This window comes from Papio anubis, chromosome 5 (assembly GCF_008728515.1).
Source record: "Papio anubis isolate 15944 chromosome 5, Panubis1.0, whole genome shotgun sequence".
NCBI lineage: Eukaryota > Metazoa > Chordata > Mammalia > Primates > Cercopithecidae > Papio > Papio anubis.
Window position 1 is genome coordinate 140,561,742 of NC_044980.1, and position 21,115 is coordinate 140,582,856.

General features: G+C 39.1%; 1 protein-coding gene across 2 annotated transcripts; it reads right to left on the reverse strand.

Annotated features, from left to right (window-relative positions):
• Positions 1–4,521: 4,521 nt before the first annotated feature.
• On the reverse strand, positions 4,522–20,303 carry C5H5orf46 (chromosome 5 C5orf46 homolog). Of its 2 annotated transcripts, none has more exons than XM_017960034.3 (4): positions 19,893–20,303; positions 14,732–14,841; positions 10,019–10,076; positions 4,522–5,533 (listed from the first exon to the last, which is right to left on the reverse strand). In XM_017960034.3, the coding sequence occupies exons 1-3, from the start codon at positions 20,143–20,145 to the stop codon at positions 10,059–10,061; spliced, it is 381 nt and encodes a 126-aa protein (XP_017815523.1). In that variant the 5' UTR covers positions 20,146–20,303; the 3' UTR covers positions 4,522–5,533; positions 10,019–10,058. The 2 variants fall into 2 exon arrangements, with proteins under 2 accessions (XP_017815523.1, XP_003900368.2); XM_003900319.5 differs by having other exon boundaries at positions 14,697–14,841; positions 19,893–20,302.
• Positions 20,304–21,115: the final 812 nt, after the last annotated feature.

A 21,115-nucleotide genomic window follows, 5' to 3' on the forward strand; every position in this document is an offset into this window, starting at 1 on the left:
GGATCCTAAGAAAGGTAATAATGACAAGAGATTCCCTGTTTATTTTAGGTCATTTCTATGGACATGCCAAGTTGGGACTTGAGGTTGGAAGACCCATCTTAACCAAATAATATTCTGTGTGGAAGGTACTGAGTGTGTAAATATCCTGAGGATAAGGAGAACTTGGCTTCTTCAAAGAACTGAAACATTACCTGTGTGGCTGTAGCCCTGGGAGCAGGAGCACAGGGACGCAAACCAAGGTCAAACCATGCATTGGGTGTCATGGTCATGGCACCATTTTTATCCTAAGAGCCCAGGAAAGCCTTGGGAAGTTTTGTATCCAATGTTCTCCATATACCTGAGCGGCAACACTGCATATCCACTTGCATTAGTCAGACTCCTAGGAGTCATTCCTGATACTTCCCTCTCCCTGACATGTCATATTGAACTAACCACCATGTCCTGTCAACCTAATGTCTTAATATCCTCTTGAATCCTCCCACATGGTTCTGTCTGCATTGACACTCCCTTGCTTAAGAACTTCTTGGCTGGCTTCCTGCTTTACTCTGGACCCCTCCATCTAGCCTGCACAACAGCCAACTGATCTTTTAAAAATGCAACAATGATCATATGTGTTCCAATGCTCAAAACCCTTTGGTGGCTTTCCATTGTTCTTGGATTTAAGAATAAAATCCTGGCCATGACCTATGAGGTCCTGAAAGACTTACTTTATTCCCTAACTCTCATTTGCTTTCCGGCCACCTTGACCTTCCTTCATGGCTAGAGCACAATATACCTGGCACAGGACTTCTGCAAATACCATTCATTCTACTCTAAATGCTTCTTTTCCTTCCTTGCCTTATGAATTTTGTCCTATTCAACCACTTTATTATTTCTCTTTTGAGATCTCAGCATATGTCTTAGGAACTTTCCCTCACCCAGTTGTTATACATTTGTGACAGCTTCCAAGAGAACCATCTTCCTTCCTTCCCTAGCAAGTCTCTCAAAACATAATTATAGGTTTATGTAGGATTATTTGATGATTATTTGTATCTCCCATTTATTTGTGAGCTCCAAGATTGTTCAGTATTTAAATTGTGTGGTTTTGGGAGTATATACATATGTTAAAATTCTTTAAGTGTATACTTTAAATGCATGCAGTTTTTGTACATCAATTATAAGTTTAGAAAATTAGTCATATGCTGTGAGTCAATAAAAAGTCCATTTGGGCCAATAAGGGAATGGCTACATTTTGAAGGTTTTTTCACAATATCCATCAGCATTTTTAAAAATGTCCTTTGATTTCGCAATTCGATTTTTGAAAATCTTTTATAAAAACATTAAACAGAAATATTTATATACAAATATTAGTGCACATACTTATACATGTAAGCATGTTTCTTGCAGAATCCTTTGGAAAGCTGAAAAATAGAAACAGTATGAAAGTCTATCAATAGGGAAATTATGAGCTATTGAATAGCTTTTTAAAGATTTCTATCTCTTTACCTAAACTAAATGCCACGAGAAATTATTCAATAAGACAGTCAAGCTGCAGAGTAAAGCACTCGCCCAAACCCCACTCTACATGTGAATATGTTTGGATATGTCTGAATAGGCAGGGACAACAGCATCAATATTGGTCGCTGATATGGCTGGTTTGGGGATAATGGGATTAATATGGGAGATTGTTAACTGTTAAAAGTATATACACATTTACATATTCCCCTCATTTTTCCCTCTCACATGGTGAGCATATACGACTTTAATAATTTTTGAATCTCAGTTTTGAAGAAAACATTTTGCCAATTAGTACACATTAAAAAGTAATTCCTCTCACCTAGGTAATGGGTTGATAGGCACAGCAAACCACCATGGCACACGTTTATCTATGTAACAAACCTGCACGTCCTGCACATGTATCCCAGAACATAAAATAAAATAAAAAATGTTTAAAAGAAAGTAATTCCTCTCACTCTCAAAATAAATACAAAAGGAAATCAGTCACCCAGACTTTTGTTCAAGTTTGGCTCCAGCATTACCCAGTGATCTTGTCAGATTCTCAATTGCATCATTTCAAAAGGGAATAATCATATCTAATTTTTGTATTAAATATGAAGATTCAATGAGGTAACATTTAAGCGGGACCAAGTGTGGAAGGTATCCTAATGAAATCTGTTTCTTAAGAAAGGTAGGTACGTTTGAAGGATTGTAGGGCCATCCTTGAATGTCAAGAATTGCCATAGTCAGGGTTTTGGTTTAAGCTTTCTTCTGTGACTGAAATGCCCTTCCTTCTCCTTCTCCATATCTTCAAATCCTTTATCATCCATCAAGTCATGGATCAAATATTATTACATCAAAGAAATCTTTCCGGATTTCTGAGGGAGCATGAATGGTTCTTTGTGCTGGTTCCCATGTTCCCATGTCTGTGCCTCTGTTATGCTGTGCCCTGTTGAGTATGTTTAGTTGGTTATGCACACATATCTTCTGCATCAAGACTGTGAGCTACTTGAAAGCAAAAATCGTGGGATATTCAACTTTGTACCCTTACTATCTTGCCCCTGGCTAGAAGCTCTATGATTTAAATTTCTTCGCTTCTTGCAAAATACAAGAAACATTTACAGAACAGCTGCTTCTGTTAAACACTGTTCTAATTGCTCATGATTGCACCAGGAACATTGAACAAAAGAGGCCAAATTCTTGCCTCATGGAGCTTACATTTTTTTTTTTTTTTTTTTTTTGAGACGGAGTCTCGCTCTGTCGCCCAGGCTGGAGTGCAGTGGCCAGATCTCAGCTCACTGCAAGCTCCGCCTCCCGGGTTCACGCCATTCTCCTGCCTCAGCCTCCCAAGTAGCTGGGACTACAGGCGCCCGCCACCTCGCCCGGCTATTTTTTTGTACTTTTTAGTAGAGACAGGGTTTCACCGTATTAACCAGGATGGTCTCGATCTCCTGACCTCGTGATCCACCCGACTCGGCCTCCCAAAGTGCTGGGATTACAGGCTTGAGCCACCGCGCCCGGCCTGGAGCTTACATTTTAATGAAGGTAGGCAGAAAAAGGAATGAAATAAATCAAGTTTTAACATTGTGTTAAAAGATATGTATTAAAAAATATATATCCATAGGAGAAAAAATTAAGCAGCCAAAGAAGATAGACATATTAGGGTAGATGACGCAGTTTTAAATAAAGTGATCAAGGAAGGCTTCACTGAGAAGGTGATATTTAGGAGAAAACCTTAAAAAATGAAGCAGCAAGCCAAGTGGCCATCTTGGGAAAGAGTAATTTAGGCACAGGGAAGAGGAAATTTAAGGTCCTATAAAAAGAACATACTTGGACTGTTTAAAGACTGACGAGGATCTCAATATGGCTGGAGTGAAAAGAAGAAAAATAATGAGTAGGAGGAAGGAAGGGAAGTGAATAGCTCAGATAGGATCTTTGCCACCATTGTAAAGAAATTTTAAAATGTAGCATTTGCTTCAAAAGAGATGGGAAATGGCAGAAAGAATTAATCTGAATTGAATTCTATTTAAATGGAATTACTCTATCTACTCAGCATTTCTGTAAAAAGCTAGGTGTAAATTCCCTCAAGTACTTGAGTCATGATAGAAAGTTTGGGATTTGGGACAGAATAGTGGTGATGTAGATTGTGTCCTCAGCATGTCACAGGGGAATTCTCTGCTGGGAGTTAGACACACCTGGTTGGAACTCCCATGTAGCCTCTACCAGTTTTGGTATCTCAGGCATGATACCAATTAGCCTCCCTGAGCCTCAGTTTCTTCACTTGTCACATGCAGAAAACAATGCGTCCCCAACTCAATTCAATCACATTGCGGTTATGAGGTTACAAGGAGATAATAGTGCGAAAGGGTCGCAAAAGAAAAATTCTATGCAGATGAAAGAGATTCTTGATCTTTAAGAACAGGTGTACCTGCTGGCTGCAGACATGGGTCTTATTGGAGGGTAGGGGAAGAAGGCAATGAAGGGGAGGAAGAGGAAATGCACATTGTAAAGCAGTTGGGAAATCTTCAAAATCTCTATAGATCATTGGAGATCTTTGTCGGCGACCTGTTAGGAATTTACCGAATCCCGTATTGATATGGCACTTTCCCAGCCCCCAACATGAAAAAGTGATTTCAAAGTGTACAACACACAGGTGAAGATAAAGGCAGAAAATTTCTGGTAGAGTGTGTTTCTCACATATAGGTAGTGTATTAATTTAGTTGTAGTAAATGCGTTATCCAAGCAGAAATCAGTGAGTCAATATCGGAAAAGAGATTTTGCAGCCACATTTGTTGGGGAGAAGCAGTTTGTGTGCCAGATACTGAAAATAATAGACATCCTAGGTAATTTAGTTAAGTGGGATGTGATATTTGAAATTGACACAATCCCTAGAAAATGCAGTGTGAGTTGTCTGAATTTACTGTGGAAAGTAACATGCATTTTTCAACATTTGGTAGACATTCACTCTTGGTTTGTCTACCTGTATTATTAAAATTCTTTTTGCTGCATGCAGACCTCTTCTGGCTAAGTAAAAACAGGAAGACAGACAAACAAACAAAAGATTTATTAAACATACACTTGAGTTACTTCCAGAGTTTCTGTGTTTGGGAAGGACAAAACTCAAGATAGTTTTTGAGAACTCAGCAGAAGCAGCACATAGAAACATAGAAACTTTATTCTAGATTCGATCACTGCTTTAATTGGCATCTTGTTCCATGATAAGATTTCAGTCTTGTCTTACTGTCTGCATTAAATAATTCTGGGAGAACACTGTATTTCTAGCTCTGCCGTCACATTTTCCTTCTCGTAAGTGGGCAAGAACCACAGCCATGGCTGCAGAGGATCCACCTCTGTGTAATAAGGTGGTGGCATCAAAGGGCTGCACTAAACATTTCGAGGACTCTTCCATCCCTGACACTGCTATTCTATGAGAAAAATAGTGACTCTGGGGGAAGGCAATGATTTTACTAATTTTAAAAAGTCGGTTTTTAAGTTTACTAGCATAGGAGAGTGGGCTCAGATAGTTTTAAAACATTTTCCAAAAAAGATGTGTAAAACTTTTAACTCTGAAGCTGCATACATTTTTAGGAGTTGAGAGCTTGTTTTGAGGTCAGGTTTTATTCCTCTTTCTGTCACTTATTGGCTCTGTGAATTTGAACTTGCTACATTATCTGGGCTTTAGTCCTCCTATTTTGAACCATTCTTTGATTATCCGTTTGAATATATAAACATATAAATATTCACCAGGATATATATATATATATATATATTTGCATCATTAAAACTTTAAACAGGGCCAGAAAAAATTACTAATAGCAACACGAATCTTCTAAATCAACTATGTGATCCCAAAGCGCCATATTTATTCTAACTTTCTAAAAGCAAAAATGCAGTCGGGGTGTTCAAAATGAGTTCTGTTTGGTTGAAGCCAGAGCCTGAATCCTGAGAACTCGCTGGGAGTTGCTTTGAGGACTCTGTCCTGGAGGACTTGTGAAGCAGAACTGGAAAAGCAGGATTTGGCTGCTCTTGGATTGTCCAGGAGCCACATGGGTGTGTCCTTTGAAACACAAGTCAAAGAGAGGAAAGCAATTAACAAGTAGAGAGGATTTAAGATGTTAAATAAGCCAAAAAACTTTTAGCCTTTTCCTTAAAATTTTTATGCTTCTGCACTATAAAATAGAAGAGGTTTCATAATAAAGTCAACTATAATACATATTTAAGGAAATAAGCAACAACAACAGCAAAAGGAAAAATTCTAAGTGTATAAAGAATCAGAAACAAGAATGAAGGGAGAATGTGCATTGAATAAATCCCTAAGGATAAGCTGAGTCACCAATTTTACTGACTTTCTGGATAGATAGATGATGACAAAGAAAAAACTAAGTCACATAAATCTTTTCTTTTTTTGAGACAGAGTCTTTCTCTGTCACCCAGGCTGGAGTGCAGTGGCACGATCCTGGCTCACTGCAGCTTCTGTCTCCCAGGTTCAAGTGATTCTTCTGCCTCAGCCTCCTGAGTAGCTGGCACTACAGGCACCCGCCACCATGCCTGGCTAATTTTTTTGGCTTTCACAGTTTTAGCCAGAATGGTCTCTATCTCCTGACCTTGTGATTTGCCCGCCTCAGCCTCCCAAAGTGCTGGGATTATAGGCATGAGCCATAGTTTCACTCTTGTTGCCCAAGCTGGAGTGCAGTGGCTTGATCTCAGCTTATCACAACCTCTGCCTCCTGAGTTCAAGCAATTCCCTTGCCTCAGCCTCACAAGTAGATAGGATTACTGGCACATGTCACCATGCCTAGCTAATTTTGAATTTTTAGTAGAGGAGGGGTTTCTCCATGTTGGTCAGTCTGGTCTCGAACTCCTAACCTCAGGTGATCTGCCCGCCTCGGCCTCCCAAAGCGCTGGTATTACAGGCGTGAGCCACCGTGCCCAGCTGTCACATAAATCTTACAAGCAGAAAAGAGGAATCTGACTTTAGGGAAGGCATTTTTTTTTTCTTGCCTAATTTATAAAAGAAAAATTTTCCATAAGACTTCATGAAAGGGTTACAAGTGACATTGTGGCCAAGGGCGGTTTTGCTCATCCGGTGCATTGGAATTTCCTGTCTGACTTACTTATTCCTAGATCCCTCCCTCGGAAGCTCTGACGGAGCCAGTCTAAGCACAAAAATCTAGTGTGCCCTGTAGTAGATTTTGTCTTAATCCAAAACACTCGTATAGAAATTAAGAATTCATAAAGTGACTTTCTATCCATTACCTCTTTTGATAATTTTAGTAATCTAGTGAGATTCATCCAAATTTGTTTTTATGCAGGAAAGAAAATTTATAGTTAAAATATCAAATGACTTAAGACACAAAAAAAAGATGACTTGAATTCATATGATTTTAAACAATGCAGGACAAGTGGAGTTAAAATGTTAAGTCTATTGAAAATATTAAGTTCAGTAAAAATCATGTCAATGTTGTTCAGTAGAGGTTGAGAGGCTCTCAGATGAAACCAGGTATTCAGTTATTGGATATTTTTCCAAATACTGTACCTCTCTCTACTCATCATATCAGATAGTGTGTAGAATCTCTTCTCTCAGAGTTCACCTTATTTGTAGAGCATTCATAATGCTCATCCCTTCCTCCAGATATTCTTTCTTATCTTTTCTAAGGCATTCCCAAGGCGCCTTTATACATAACGTTATCATTTCCTTCCACAGTTATGAGATACACAGAGCTACGTGATTGCTGAGTCCATAAACTTCTCAATAGCCAGCTAGGTTTTCATTTTAGTAGCATTGACTGATTGACATTGTAGGTATGGATTAAAGAAGAGTTAAAGAAACTTGTTAAAAAAAAAAAAATAAGGGGCCGGGCGCGGTGGCTCAAGCCTGTAATCCCAGCACTTTGGGAGGCCGAGACGGGCAGATGACGAGGTCAGGAGATCGAGACCATCCTGGCTAATACGGTGAAACCCTGTCTCTACTAAAAATACAAAAAAAAAAAAAAAAAACCAAAAAAAAAACTAGCCGGGCGACGTGGCGGGTGCCTGTAGTCCCAGCCACTCGGGAGGCTGAGGCAGGAGAATGGCGTAAACCCGGGAGGCGGAGCTTGCAGTGAGCTGAGATCCGGCCACTGCACTCCAGCCCGGGCGACAGAGCGAGACTCCGTCTCAAAATAAATAAATAAATAAATAAATAAGTAAATAAAATAAATAAATAAATAAATAAATAAATAAGGGAAGGATTGGCTGGGTGTCGTGGCTCACGCCTGTAATCCCAGCACTTTGGGAGGCTGAAGCGGGTGAATCACTAGGTCAGGAGTTCAAGACCATCCTGGCCAACATGGTGAAACCTCATCTCTACTAAAGAAAATGCAAAAATTAGCCAGGCATGATGGTGCACACCTGTAGTCTCAGCTCTTGGGAGGCTGAGTTAGGAGAATCACTTGAACCCAGGAGGCAGAAGTTGGAGTGAGCCAAGATGGCGCCACTGCACTCCAGCCTGGGCAACAGAGTGAGACTCCATCTCAAAAAAAAAAAAAAAAAAAAAAAATGTTGACATAAGATCTATCTATCCAACTATCTATCTTAATTTAGGAAATGCCAGCTGCACGCCGTGTCTCATACCTATAATCCCAACAGTTTAGGAGGCTGAGGTGGGCAGATCACTTGAGGCCAGGAGTTTGATACCAGCCTGGGCAGCATGGTGAAACTCTGTCTCTACTAAACATACAAAAATCAGTCTCCTCCTTAGTTGCTTCCTTCTCCTTAGTTTAATGTTTTTTGTTTTTTTTTTTACATCCCTAGAGTGAGCCATTCCTCCTGGCTCATCAGGGCATCTTAAGTTGATTCATGCATCAATTCCAATTTTTTCATATGCAGTTAAAAAAATATGGTATTAAGATTCCCTATATTTTAAAAATTCATAAAGAGAAAAATGGGGCTCAGGCAGGTAAAGTGGCCTGACCATGGTTTCATAACCATTAAGTGGTTGATTTAGAAGTTGAACTTACATCTTGTCTATGTCTTCTGCTCTTTCTGCTCCTTCATGTGACCTTGCCTATTGGACTGCATCATAGACCAGACCTGTAGGATGTACTCTAAGAATCTGGGGTGTGGGGACCAAAAATTATAGGTGTGTACCAGAAGCCTGAATGAAGGTAAAGTATTAGGACACCTGCAAGAAGAGGAAGACTGTTCTCTGAGAAGATGGGAATGAAAACATACAAACAGAAGTGACTGAGTGCAGCACACCAACATGGCACAAGAATACATATGTAACAAACCTGCACGTTATGCACATGTACCCTAGAACTCAAAGTATAATAATAAAAAAAATAAAATAAAAGTTTAATTGGCCTTAGGGTAAGAGTCAGGAGTGTCCGGGTTGGGTATGTTTTGATTTCAATACCCAAGCCTGATTCTCATCCTTAGAAGCAGATGGGAAAGGGTGGACTAAGTTTTGGGGGAATACAATAGTAGCTTTCTGAACTTACATTAATCACACCCAGATTATGAAATGGAGCCAACAAGGAAAAGGAGTATTTCCAGACCAGATCACAAACAGAAGTTGGGAAAGGCCACACTTCCTGAATATGCATATAGAGTAACTCAACTGAGCAAAGGAGCAGTGTTCTATTTCTATGAACATCTTGAGGTATGTCTTAGATTGCTTAGCTTAATCATTATTCTCCGCTGCCTTCTCCTATACTATTCTGCTCTGTTCTCCAGTAGCACCATGGCTTAGAGATACAGCACAGGCCCTGGGATCAGGCTGCTTTAATTCAAATTCTGTCTTCTTCCTTTACTAATATAGCCACATTAGCAAACCTCCCTGAGCCTTTATGTCCTTATTTATAAAATTTAAGAATAATAATAATCCCTTGCATAGGGATTATGAATTAAATTAAATACTACATAGCACTTAGTCATTAATCACTTAGCTTAATGCCTAAAACAAGTAAGAACACCGTTCATACCAGTTACTAATATTACCAGATCTAACACTTCTGTTTTTATATTTCAATATGCATTTTCAGGAGAGAACTGAGTAGGGAAAAACAAGTATTTCTGAGCACTCAAACTATATGGTTTGCCCATAAATCTAATTGCGTGAGATAGAAAGTTTGTTATCCTTTTTCTTTGAATTAGGTTCAGCAAATTTCACTCTTCTCATGAGTAACTAATGCATGACTACATGGGTCCTTAGATTGTTAGTGCATGCTAGCCCTCATTTCACAGGCTGAACTTGTACAAAGCAAGTTCCTAGCAGAGTTGTGACAGGAACCAGGTCTCCAAACTTGCCATCCTTATTCACTTCATCTCACAGTTGTACCTCCTCTCTTAAGAAAATTTTATTATTAGAAACTTGTACATGATAAAAGTACATTCATTTAAGATTAATTTTAAAAAACTACAGTAAGAATTTTTTTAAATATACTTTTTCTGCTTGTAGGTAGACATGGGTAACCAAAATTATTAAATAAAACTAGACAGACCCTTTTTCCTTTGTCCAATACACTGGTATTTCAGTTGTAAATTTTAAGTGAAAAATCACCTGAGGATGTCACTTTGATGAATGCTTTCCTTGATTATCATCAAATTCCATAAATCCTCTTGAGAAAAAAAGAGAAAATAAGAATTACAATTCAGACTGAACAGGAGTGTTAGAATGATCACAAAGGTGCTGTATAATGTTTGAGCCATACTGTTCTTCTCCAGATTTTTCTATGTCAGAAAGAAATAAGACCTAAAATTTCCTCATAGTTCATAGTGGACAAGCAATTTATGCACAACTATCTTTTTGCACCTGCCAACAAACCCATTAGTTAGGTAACTGTTCACACGTAAACTCCATAAAGGCATATATTTTGGTATATTTTTTCAGTAATATATTCCCAGCACCTAGAACAGTGCATGGAAGATAGTAGAAATTAATAAATATTTATTGAATGCATTTTTATTGTCTCTTTTTATGTGTGAGAAAACCTTTGAAGCTCAAAGATTAAACAACCTGCCCAAAGTACGTGGCTGGTAAGTTGCAAAGAAAAGTTAAAAACTTGGCTCTCCAGAGTCATTACTAAATGTTAGAAACATTATGCCCTATGGCTTAAGGACTGGGTACCAGGATATCTGCTGAGATTGTAAAAGATAACTAAAATGTGGTTTGTGAATTATAGTCTAGTGGAGAAAACAGACAACTCAGATACAAGTAATTTAATGTAATGTGGGGATAAAAGTTGTTTTGAAGATTTCTGCAAAGCATTATGAAATCCCTGAACATGAAAAACTGAAATTTCTGATGTCTGTGACTTTTTTACAGAATTCGTTTCTGAATTGGGCTCCAGAAAATGATGAGACTTGCCAAGTGAACAGAGTGGGGTTTTGGCTTGGGGGCTAGGCATTTTCAGCAGAGGAAAAAATCACATGCACAGATATTGGGGGTTTATACAAACGTGACCTGCTCTAAAATGAAACTCATTTGTCATTGGGCTTAAGGTTGCACAGGTGAGAAATGTGACCGAAAGATACATTGGCATCAGAGAAGGACCTTTGACATCAGCCTAATGCATTTACTTGAATTTTGGAGACAATGGAAATTCATGAAAAACTTTTAAGCATGGCAGTGATATGACCAAATTTACATATTTTGATATAAGTTCTGGTAGTAGGTAGAAGATGAATTGGTGAGGCAGAAAGAAAGTGGAACTTATTAGACATTCAATAAAAAGAGAGAAAGAAAAGAGTGGAATTTATTAGAAATCCAATAAAAAGAACTTGGGAAAGAGATGATGAAGGACTCAACTTGACCAGCTAGTCAGTGGAGCTGAGAAAGAGAAATGTATATAGGGTGCATATGCTTATACCCGAGGATGGCATATAAGGTAGAATATTCAGCAATTCAATGAAGGTGGTGGTGAGCAGGAAGGATTTGAGAAGATCCTTAGGTTTCTCGATTCTGGGTGGATGACGATGTGACTTAATGAGATATGGAGGAGGGTTTTGAGTGAGATGATGGGTTTAGACCAGTGGAATTTGAAACAGTAGTAGAAAAACGATGGAATTTTGTAGCAAGCAATCAGTTATTTCATCTGGAGCTCAGGAAAAATATTGCAACAGAAATGTGAATTTGAAGCTCATTAGATTATAGGCAGTATTCCCAATGTGTAAACTGCAATGCGAAAAACCAAGCACATTTGGAATTCTAAGGAACAATGACATTTGGTGGGCAGGTGCATGAAGAAAAGTCAAATAAAAAGAATGAGAAAGAATGACGAGTGGTAGAGAGAGAACCAGGAAAATATGTCATGGAACCCACAGGGGAAAATATTTCCAAGAATTAAGGGCTCTCAAAGGGTGAGAGGAGTTAAGAATATGTATATTTTTCAGAAAAATGATGAGCAAAATGCAGTCTAGGTAGCTCCGAGGTAATCCAAAAGCAAGTGGAGAAAACAATCCAGTCTATTCACTGTCCCCAAAGCCTGTCTCTAGCATTTATTATGCATCTGACACACCACTTAGGCATCAGACGTATTGGAGTAAATAAAGTAAAATTCTCACCTTTATGAATCTTTGTTATTCCTCTCATTCTCTCTTCCAAATCAAATCTTGTTCAGTCATTCAAGGCCCACATCACTTCTTGCCTTTGCCATAAACACTTCCCTAAGCACACTGGCCCCACTGACAGCTCCTTTCACTGGAAACTGCCTGTGATATTTGGCTGACATTTATCTTGCCAGACATTTTTAGTTATTGCATTGTGCACTGGCTTATGTAATTTTACCATAAGGACTGCAAATTATTTGAGGAGAAGGGGTTAAGAGTCTAGATTTTTCCTTCACAATCTGTGTCCCCGCTTTGTACATGTTAAGTGCTTAGCAATACTTTCTGATGTCTCCTCCTATCCTCCACCCCCTATTTTGCTGATGGTCTTCCCTTGAACAGGGAATTATGGGTATGCCTTAGGTCCTGGCTCTACCACCTGCAGATTTATCTCTTGAGCGGACATTGCTGTGTCTTTGAGCAAAGATCCTTCAGGATTTCTCAGTCAGATTGAGGTAGATGGGCTTTAGGTCTCATCTGCAATGTATCTTTCCTTAATTAATGAATTCAAGTGCCTGACACTATATGGCAGGTACTGTGCTCTTGCAACCAGTCAGGTGATCTGGTCTCTACTTTCACTTAGCTACTTGATTAAAAATGAATAAGTCATTTCAAATGATAACAAACATTATGACACTGTAAGAAGGTAAAGTGAGAGAATAACAGGCAGTGGGAATGGAAGAAGACAGTATTAACAAGAATGGTCATAGAATAGTTTCTGAGGAAGTGACTTTGAGATTAGCTGCAGGCCCAAGAACTAGTCATGAGAAAACGAGAGTATTTTAGAAAGGAGAGAGAGCAAGGGAAGAGAGACTGAGATGGTAATAATTTTTAGCAACAGAAAGAAGGCCATTTACTCAGAATATAACGAGGGAAAGGGAAATCAGAAGATGAAGGGCCATTTCTGAGCCTAGAGTGGACAGCAATTCTTTAGCATATCACAGAGTCAACTCTTATGGTTAACACAGAGAAAAATGTCCTATTTTATACTTGCAAAATTCCCTAGGGAAAGAATGAAAAGAATTATTAGTGTTCTAACTCCTTGCTTTGCTGTGAGAATGTAACAATACTAATTCAACTGGAGCCTGATCTTTAGTTTGTATCTAATGGGTGGTGCTCCTATTGTTGGCCTATGACTTTCCTTCTTGTTTACATTAACAATCTTGGAAAGATAACAGTTGCAAAAGCACCCACAATAGGAAATGTAGCAATTTTAAAAAGCACCTGTGAGTTTTAACTATTTGTGGAGAAGGATTGCCTGTAGAACACTGCCCAATCAGATGACAATCTATCCCTTTAAGCAGATGAGAGATTACAAAACCCCTGATTACTCCTACACGGAAGTGGTTCTTAATCTGCTATTGGTTAAAGACCCCTTTGAGAATCTAATAGAAGTCATGAACACTTTCCCCAGGAAAATGCAAAAAAAAAAAAAAAAAAAAAAAAAAAAAAAAACCACACACTGACACAAAATATTAATAAAAATGTAAAGGCTTTCGGAACTTTAAGGCCCATCCATGCAGCCCAGAACACCCGATCAAGGCATGACTTTCGAAAATTTCTGTATATCAGAATTACCTGAAAAGCTTGTTGAAAACCATATCCATGGCCTTGTCCCCAGAAAAATGCCAAATGGGATGCAGAAATCAGCATTTTAAAAAATAAATTCCCCCCAAGGGATTCTGTAACAGGTGGATAGACCACACCTAGTGAAACTCTGCTTGAGGATCTATATGGGGGAAAATTAGAGAGCAGAGGCTTAGAGCGGTGGAAACTGAAAGCACCTGGAAATTCAGAAGAGTGAATTTCCTCCTGGAGCACTGAAATTCGGGAGATTAATATGAGGAGAATAAAGCATACAGTGAGGTAATAGTGTCAAATCGGAACTACGTAGGCAAAAATAACATGTATTGGGAATTAGACACAGGCTTGGAAGCAGGCTGAGAACATTGGGAAGACTCTGGGATTGGTGATCTGCCCGAAGGCAGTCCCTCATGATGAAACCAACACTCATGCTGAGAGGTTCTCTCGTTTGTCTCTAAAGAGAGGTTATCTACTGTCTCTGCTAACCTTGAGCTACTCAAGCTAGAAAATACAGGCAGCATTCATCACACCTGTCACTAGCGAGCGTATCACTACCTCTTATCTTCATCACATAATCACAGTGCTTACCTGGGGCGGGCCATCTATTATTTTAACTTTACAGTTAAAATATGAGCAAACAGAGGCCTTCAGAGTGGGAAGGCCTTGTTCAAGACCACCTAGTAAAATAGCACCTGAGTTAGAATCAGAACTTGGCTTTTCATTCCTTAACTCTAGTGCTCTTCCTCCTCCCTATTTGGTCCTGAGATTAATCTAGTGCTCTTCCTCCTCCCTATTTGGTCCTGAGATTAAAAAAAAAAAAAAATCCCATAAGGAAACACTTGATGGGAATGTGCTTTCCCCCAAAAAGTTCAGGGCAGTGAATTCAGATGCAAAGTATATTTTAAGTAGGGCGACATTTTTCAATGAAAAATAACACATTTACTGGTGCCACAAATTATGTTTTTCAAATATTTTAATGCCATGTGGTCATTGTGTGGTCATTATGAAGAGAGAACTGAACAAAAAGCAACGTTTGTCTCAGTGCTTACGTGCTCCTGGACATGGAGCGGAGGATGAACTCAACTGCATTCTCAATGATCTCTGTGCCCAGGAGGTTTAAGAATTTGGGGAAGTCTGGCTTTGGGTCTTTGCCTGAGTCGTCTGGCTTGTCGTCTGGCTTGTCTGGTTTGTCATCTGAAAAACAGAACAGAATCTCAGAGGTGATTCTCAGCAACAAAGAAGGAAGTCTCCTTTCCGTGTGGGGAACTCTTGGGATTCTTTCTGACCCACTCACTAATTTCATAGCCTTATATGGTTATATTCATCGAACATTTAATGCCTGTCTGGATAAAATCTTCACATGCATTATCTCATTTATTTATGAAAACAAACAAATAGACCGACCGATATTGATACTTAGGTAGACACTGGCACTGCCTTGTGAGTGAGAAAAACAAAGTTCCCAGAAGCTAACTACTGCTCTCAGAGTTAAGCAGATAGTAAGTGCCAGTGCCAGGACTGACATACAAAATGTCTGCTTTTCCATGTGATCTCCATGCCCATTGTAATAATAATATTAAAGATAAATTATCAACTGGGTGAGGTGGCTCATGCCTGTAATCCCAGCACTTTGGGAGGGCGAGATGGGAGAATTGCTTGAGGACAGGAATTTGAGACCCTTCTGGGTAACATAGTGAGACTTCCATCTCTACAAAAAGTAAAAAGTAGCCAGGTGTGATGGTGCACACCTGTAATCCCAGCTACTTGGGAGGCTGAGGCAGGAGGATCTCTTGAGCCCAGAAGAAGGGACTATAGTGAGCCATGATTGTTCCACTGCACTCCAAGCCTGGGTAACAGAGTGAGACCCTGTCTCTAAGAAATAAAATAGATAAATAAAAATGAAACATTTGTTGAGTACATGTCTAAGATAATCTACATGGATTGTCTTATTTTATCATAGCAACTCTACAAGGTAGAAACAATTATCCCAATTTAAAGGTAAAGAAATACAATTTGAGAGATGTTTAGAAACTGGTTGAAAGTCGCAGTTAGTAAGTGGCAGAAACACAATTCAAACCCATGTCAGTTTGGCATTAAAACTTGGATTCTAAAGTACTCTATGATGAGCTGCACAGTCTTTGATGGAAAAGTTATGCAGTTTGCACTTCTTTTAGAAGATTCAAAATAGTATAACAATAATGATGAAAAAGAAATTCTATCACTTGCATATCACCTAGTATTTCGTAAATAGTGATTTTACAAATGTTGTGTAATTTTACCCCCTGAGCAATCTTACAGAGTATGCATTTTTTTAGCTCACTGAACTGAGAAAGTGAAAAGATTAAGTGGCTTACGGAAGACCTCACAGAGAGTAAGAAAAATGCTGAGACGACGACTGCAGGCCTCTTACACTAGATTCTTTTTTTTTTTTTTTTTTTTTTTTGAGACAAAGTTTCACTCCGTTGCCAGGCTGGAGTGCAGTGGCACAATCTCGGCTCACTGCAACCTCCATCTCCCAGGTTCAAGTGATTCTCCTGTCTCAGCCTCCCGTGTAGCTGGGACTACAGGCGCTCTCTACCACACCTGGCTAATTTTTTTGTATTTTTAGTAGAGACGGGGTTTCGCCATGTTGGCCAGGATGGTCTCGATCTCTTGATCTCGTGATCCATCTGCCTCGGCCTCCCAAAGTGCTGGGATTACAGGCGTGAGCTACCACGCCCAGCCCTCTTACACTAGATTCTTAACCGCCCGTTGGAATGAGGGCCAAGGATCCAGAGTGAGGTCGATTACATTCAAGATCCCTTGTGGGCTTTTTTACTTTGCTTGGTTATCTTTATTCTCAGGAGATGAGAAGAGATGGAAGAGTAACAGTAGCTACATGTGATCTCCCCTCTGAGCCCTGGTCATAGGATAAAGTGGGACCTTTATTTTTTAATTTTACTGTACCCTGACAAGTAATGTTACCAGACTGGGTAAATAAAAATACAGGATGCCTAGTTAAATTTAAATTTCAGATAAACAACAAATGCTTTCCTAGTACTATAAGAATGATCCATGCAGTAATTAGGACACACTGATGCTACTGGTACTATAAGAATGATCCATGCAGTAATTAGGACACACTGATGCTACTGGTACTGTAAGAATGATCCATGCAGTAATCAGGATACACTGATGCTAAAAGATTATTCATTGTTTATCAGAAATCCAAATCTAACTCTGTTTCTTGTACTTTATCTGGCAACCTCAGCACAAGTTTTAACTCAAGAAGTCCCAACTTCTAGACAATGTACCCCTGACTTTGGATAAAAGAGATGTAACTACCTTTTGTGTGGAGGCTGTCAAATTATGTCAAAAACTTTACATCTATATTATATCCTAAAATGAAAACTATCAGTGAAAAAGATTGGCAGGCAATTCTATGAGCATTTATTGTTTACTACGACACAACTAAAGATTTGATAGAAGCACCAGTTTGGGACTTATAACCAAAATCAATATACTAATCATTACCTATTCATATATCCGATTATTTGTTCCTTCATTCAAAAAGTATTTTTGAGCCTACTTTTTTAATGTTTTATTTTTGAAACAGGGCTTCACTCTCTCGCCCAGGCTGGAGGGCAGCGAAATGATTATGACTCACTGCAGCCTCAACCTCCTGGGCTCTAGAGATCCTCCCACCTCAGCCTCCTGAGTAGCAGGGACTACAGGCATATGCCACCACAGTTGGCTAATTCTTATATTTTGTGTAGAAACGGGGTTTCGCCATGTTGCCCAGGCTGGTCTCGAACTCCTGGGCTTGAGTGATCTGCCCACATCAGCCTCCAGAAATGCTGGGATTACAGGTGTGAGCCATCGTGCCTGGCCCGAGCCTACTATTTTGTGCATAGTTATGCTAAAAGTCAAGGTAAAAAAAAAAGACAACTATAGATATGACCTTCACATAAAGTGCTGGGCAACCTAGGTACTCAGAAGGATTGGTTTGTTTTTATTGTGGGAAGTAGGTGGAAGCAGAACTCATGTGTAAGCTGCCTATTGTGCAGGTACTGCACCAGTGCTTTCAGCACATGCCTTAATTGTCATTCAGCTCGGTAGTGGTATCACAGTTACAGGAGAGAAGACAGATGCTCAGGAAAATTAAATGACTCACCTGAAATCACTCATCTAGAAAGTGGCTGCCCCAGGGTTTGAACCTAATTTTTTCTTAACTCCACAAAGCACATTATTCACATTGTATAATACAACCTCCAAACAATTGTTCTGTAAAGACACTTGCCAAGGGCAAAGCAGTAATTTCTTGCATGAAAGATGAGATATTTTCTCCTGTTTTTCTATCTGGCTACTTGCAAAATAAATTCTATTGACTTGTTATTTTAATATGACACTAAAAGCTGGCTTTTCAAGATGCAAGAAGCCTGGGATTGGAGTGGGTGGAAATCAAAATCTTGGCCTTAGCTTGTGAACCCCATATATATATTGAGAGGTGTTAAAGTGTGATGGATTGCATGTTCTGGAGTTTTATAGACCTGTCGGATTCCTGCCTTTAACAAAAACTTAGCCATGTAACCCTGCACACAGTGCTTAACTTTGCTGTCTCTCAGTTTCCTCACATGTTGTCAGGATTGAGAGATATTTTACATAATATATATACACACCCACATATATCTATATCATATATACATACGTATATCATATATATACCACTTATCACAGTACTAATCCCAAGGTAAACTTACCTTATATAAATAAATAATAAATGAAAGAATAAATAAATAAATAAATGTTCTGTGTTTTATTGTTACTACTACTAATAATAGCAACAAAATGATTTATAATTCACTTTCTCCTCTAGTGCTTTAGAAGATAATATAAATTTTAAAAATGCTATTAAAATATCAAACAATTTATATCCTAGAAACAAATCTTCAAAGCCAATAGTTTAATATTTCCTTTTTTCAAATATTACATGGGATAGCCTTTATTTACAGTAACTACCTCGTTGAGTTTCTTAGTGAATGTGACCATAATGTTCTTAACAACCAGTATTGCTGATATTTGTACAGTTTTAATAGTTTGCAAAGTAATTATAAAAGCTTATTCATTTGACCTGGTGAAGTTGATAGTTATCCCATTTTACAGATAAAAAAACTGAGGTTCAAAGCAGTGAACGGATTTAACCAGTTTCAGTCTATAAGAGACAGGGTGGCGAATGGTCTTGGTATCAGATCTCACCTTTCACTTCACTGTAGTGATTTCTTTAGGAGTAGAATGGACTTAATAATCTCCCTGGCCATATCTAGAATAATTCTGTTGTAATGTCTGCCTGTGTGTTGTTCAGCCAAGTTACATTCAAAGGATTCTTTTACTAAATGTTTGCACTCTCTCTATTTTCTGGTCTCTCATTCTGAATGGAGCTCACAGTCTTTTGCAGACAAACAATAAATTAATTAATGAGAAGGCAGCATACAGCATGAGCTTCCATGTGCTTGGAAAAGGTGGGAAAGAAGTAGTTGCTCGATAATAGTAGAAACAATCTAGGAACTTAGGTTTCACTCCCAGGTGCCACTTCCACCTGTAAGTATGCTCAAGTAACTTGCCCTCTGCAAGCTGAGTTTATTAACCTGTAAAAAGGAAAATGACAAAACTGTACATGTTTACATCATTGGATTACTGTGAGAACCAAATGAGATTGTACATGACAACAATAGCAGGTAATATTTATTGCATGCTTATTATGAACCAGGTACTCTTCCAATTTGTTTCATTCCTCTTATTGAATTTTCATGATAACTTTATGAGAAAGTTAAATGTCCCCATTTATATGTGAGGCCTAGAGAGATTGAATAGCATTCCTAAAGTCACATTTCTGGTTAGTGGTAGAGCCAGGTCTAGGAGTTGTATTCCAGAGTACATATTCTTCACCATTGAATATCATTAGGTATAATTATCAAAAAATAAATGCCAGTCAGCTGCCGTGGAATTTATACTAGAATAGTGTCGTTATATCATAAGCACATAAAAAATTTCAAACGTCATACATCCACTGAAAATAGAGGCTAGGTTTTTATTAAAATCCTACTATCTTTGTGTTAGAAGATATACCTCTTGTCTCCCAGGCCAGTGCTCTTTCTGCAGTGCCCAAAGACCCCTTCTTTCTTTTATGTTCTGAATCAGTGCCACCAGCTTTCTCTAGTCACTGCTAACTACTGAACAATTCGTGGGCTGTGATCAGAAGCACTTACCTGCATAGCAGGTCAGGATTAAGACAAGCAGTCCCAGGACAACTGTCAGGCGAAGTACTGAGACAGCCATTCTGGTAGCACTGGGTATTGGTGCAGATAAATTGTTCAGATACATCTGAAACGTTGCTCCATTTATAAGGCATAGATACGTGACATCATCTGCTTTGGAATTTAGATTGTTGCACAAGATGTCTGCACAGCTTGCTTTCAGATCTGTACTAATGAGCCATGCCCTATCATTCAAACCAAACATTTTTCAAATAGGGAAAGAAAAACCCTCTTGATTTCAAACATTTGTATCTATAAAGGGTTCTGGAGTGAATCTCTTGAGGCTAGTTTCAAGGCCAGCATTGATAATTAGAGGGATATCAGGTAGAATTACTCATCAATGCCAAGCAGCAGGCAACAAATCAGATTGGCAAGGCAAGCCTACTCCCTCCCTGTACACTGTGTGCCTTCCCTCATGCTCTGGGACAATCCCTTGTTCCCACATGGGCATGCCCTTTCACACCCCATCCTTCTGCTCTTGTTCTTCCTTCTTCCTCAGATACCCTCCTCCTCGTCTCTCTTTGGATCACTCCTATGTATTCCTCAGTTCAAATGGCCCTTCTTTGTGAAACCTTCATGATAACCACTCCACCCTTATCCAGGCGGAGTTTGTTACTTCATCATCTGTCCTACAGCACACTTGACCCCATTGTATAAGAACTAAGTGTTGGCTGGGCGCGGTGGCTCACACCTATAATCCTGGCACTTTGGGAGGCCGAGGTGGGCGAATCACGAGGTCAGGAGTTCGAGACCATCCTGACCAACATGGTGAAAACCCCGTCTCTACTAAAAATACAAAAAATTAGCTGGGCATAGTGGCAGATGCCTGTAATCCCAGCTACTCAGGAGGCTGAGGCAGGAGAATCACTTGAACCTGGGAGGTGGAGATTACAGTGAGCCGAGATCACACCACTGCACTCCAGCCTGGGTGACAGAGTGAGACTCTGTCTCAAAACAAACAAACAAACAACAACAACAACAACAACAAAACTGTCTTATTTATTTAATTTTTATTTTTCTCTTTTTTTCCCATCAACTTTTACTTTTATTTGAAGTTCCGGGCTACACATGTAGCCAGCAGGAAGGTACAGGTTTGTTACATAGGTAAACATGTGCCATGATGATTTGCTGCACAGATCAACCTGTCACCTAGGTTTTTTTTTTGTTTTTTGTTT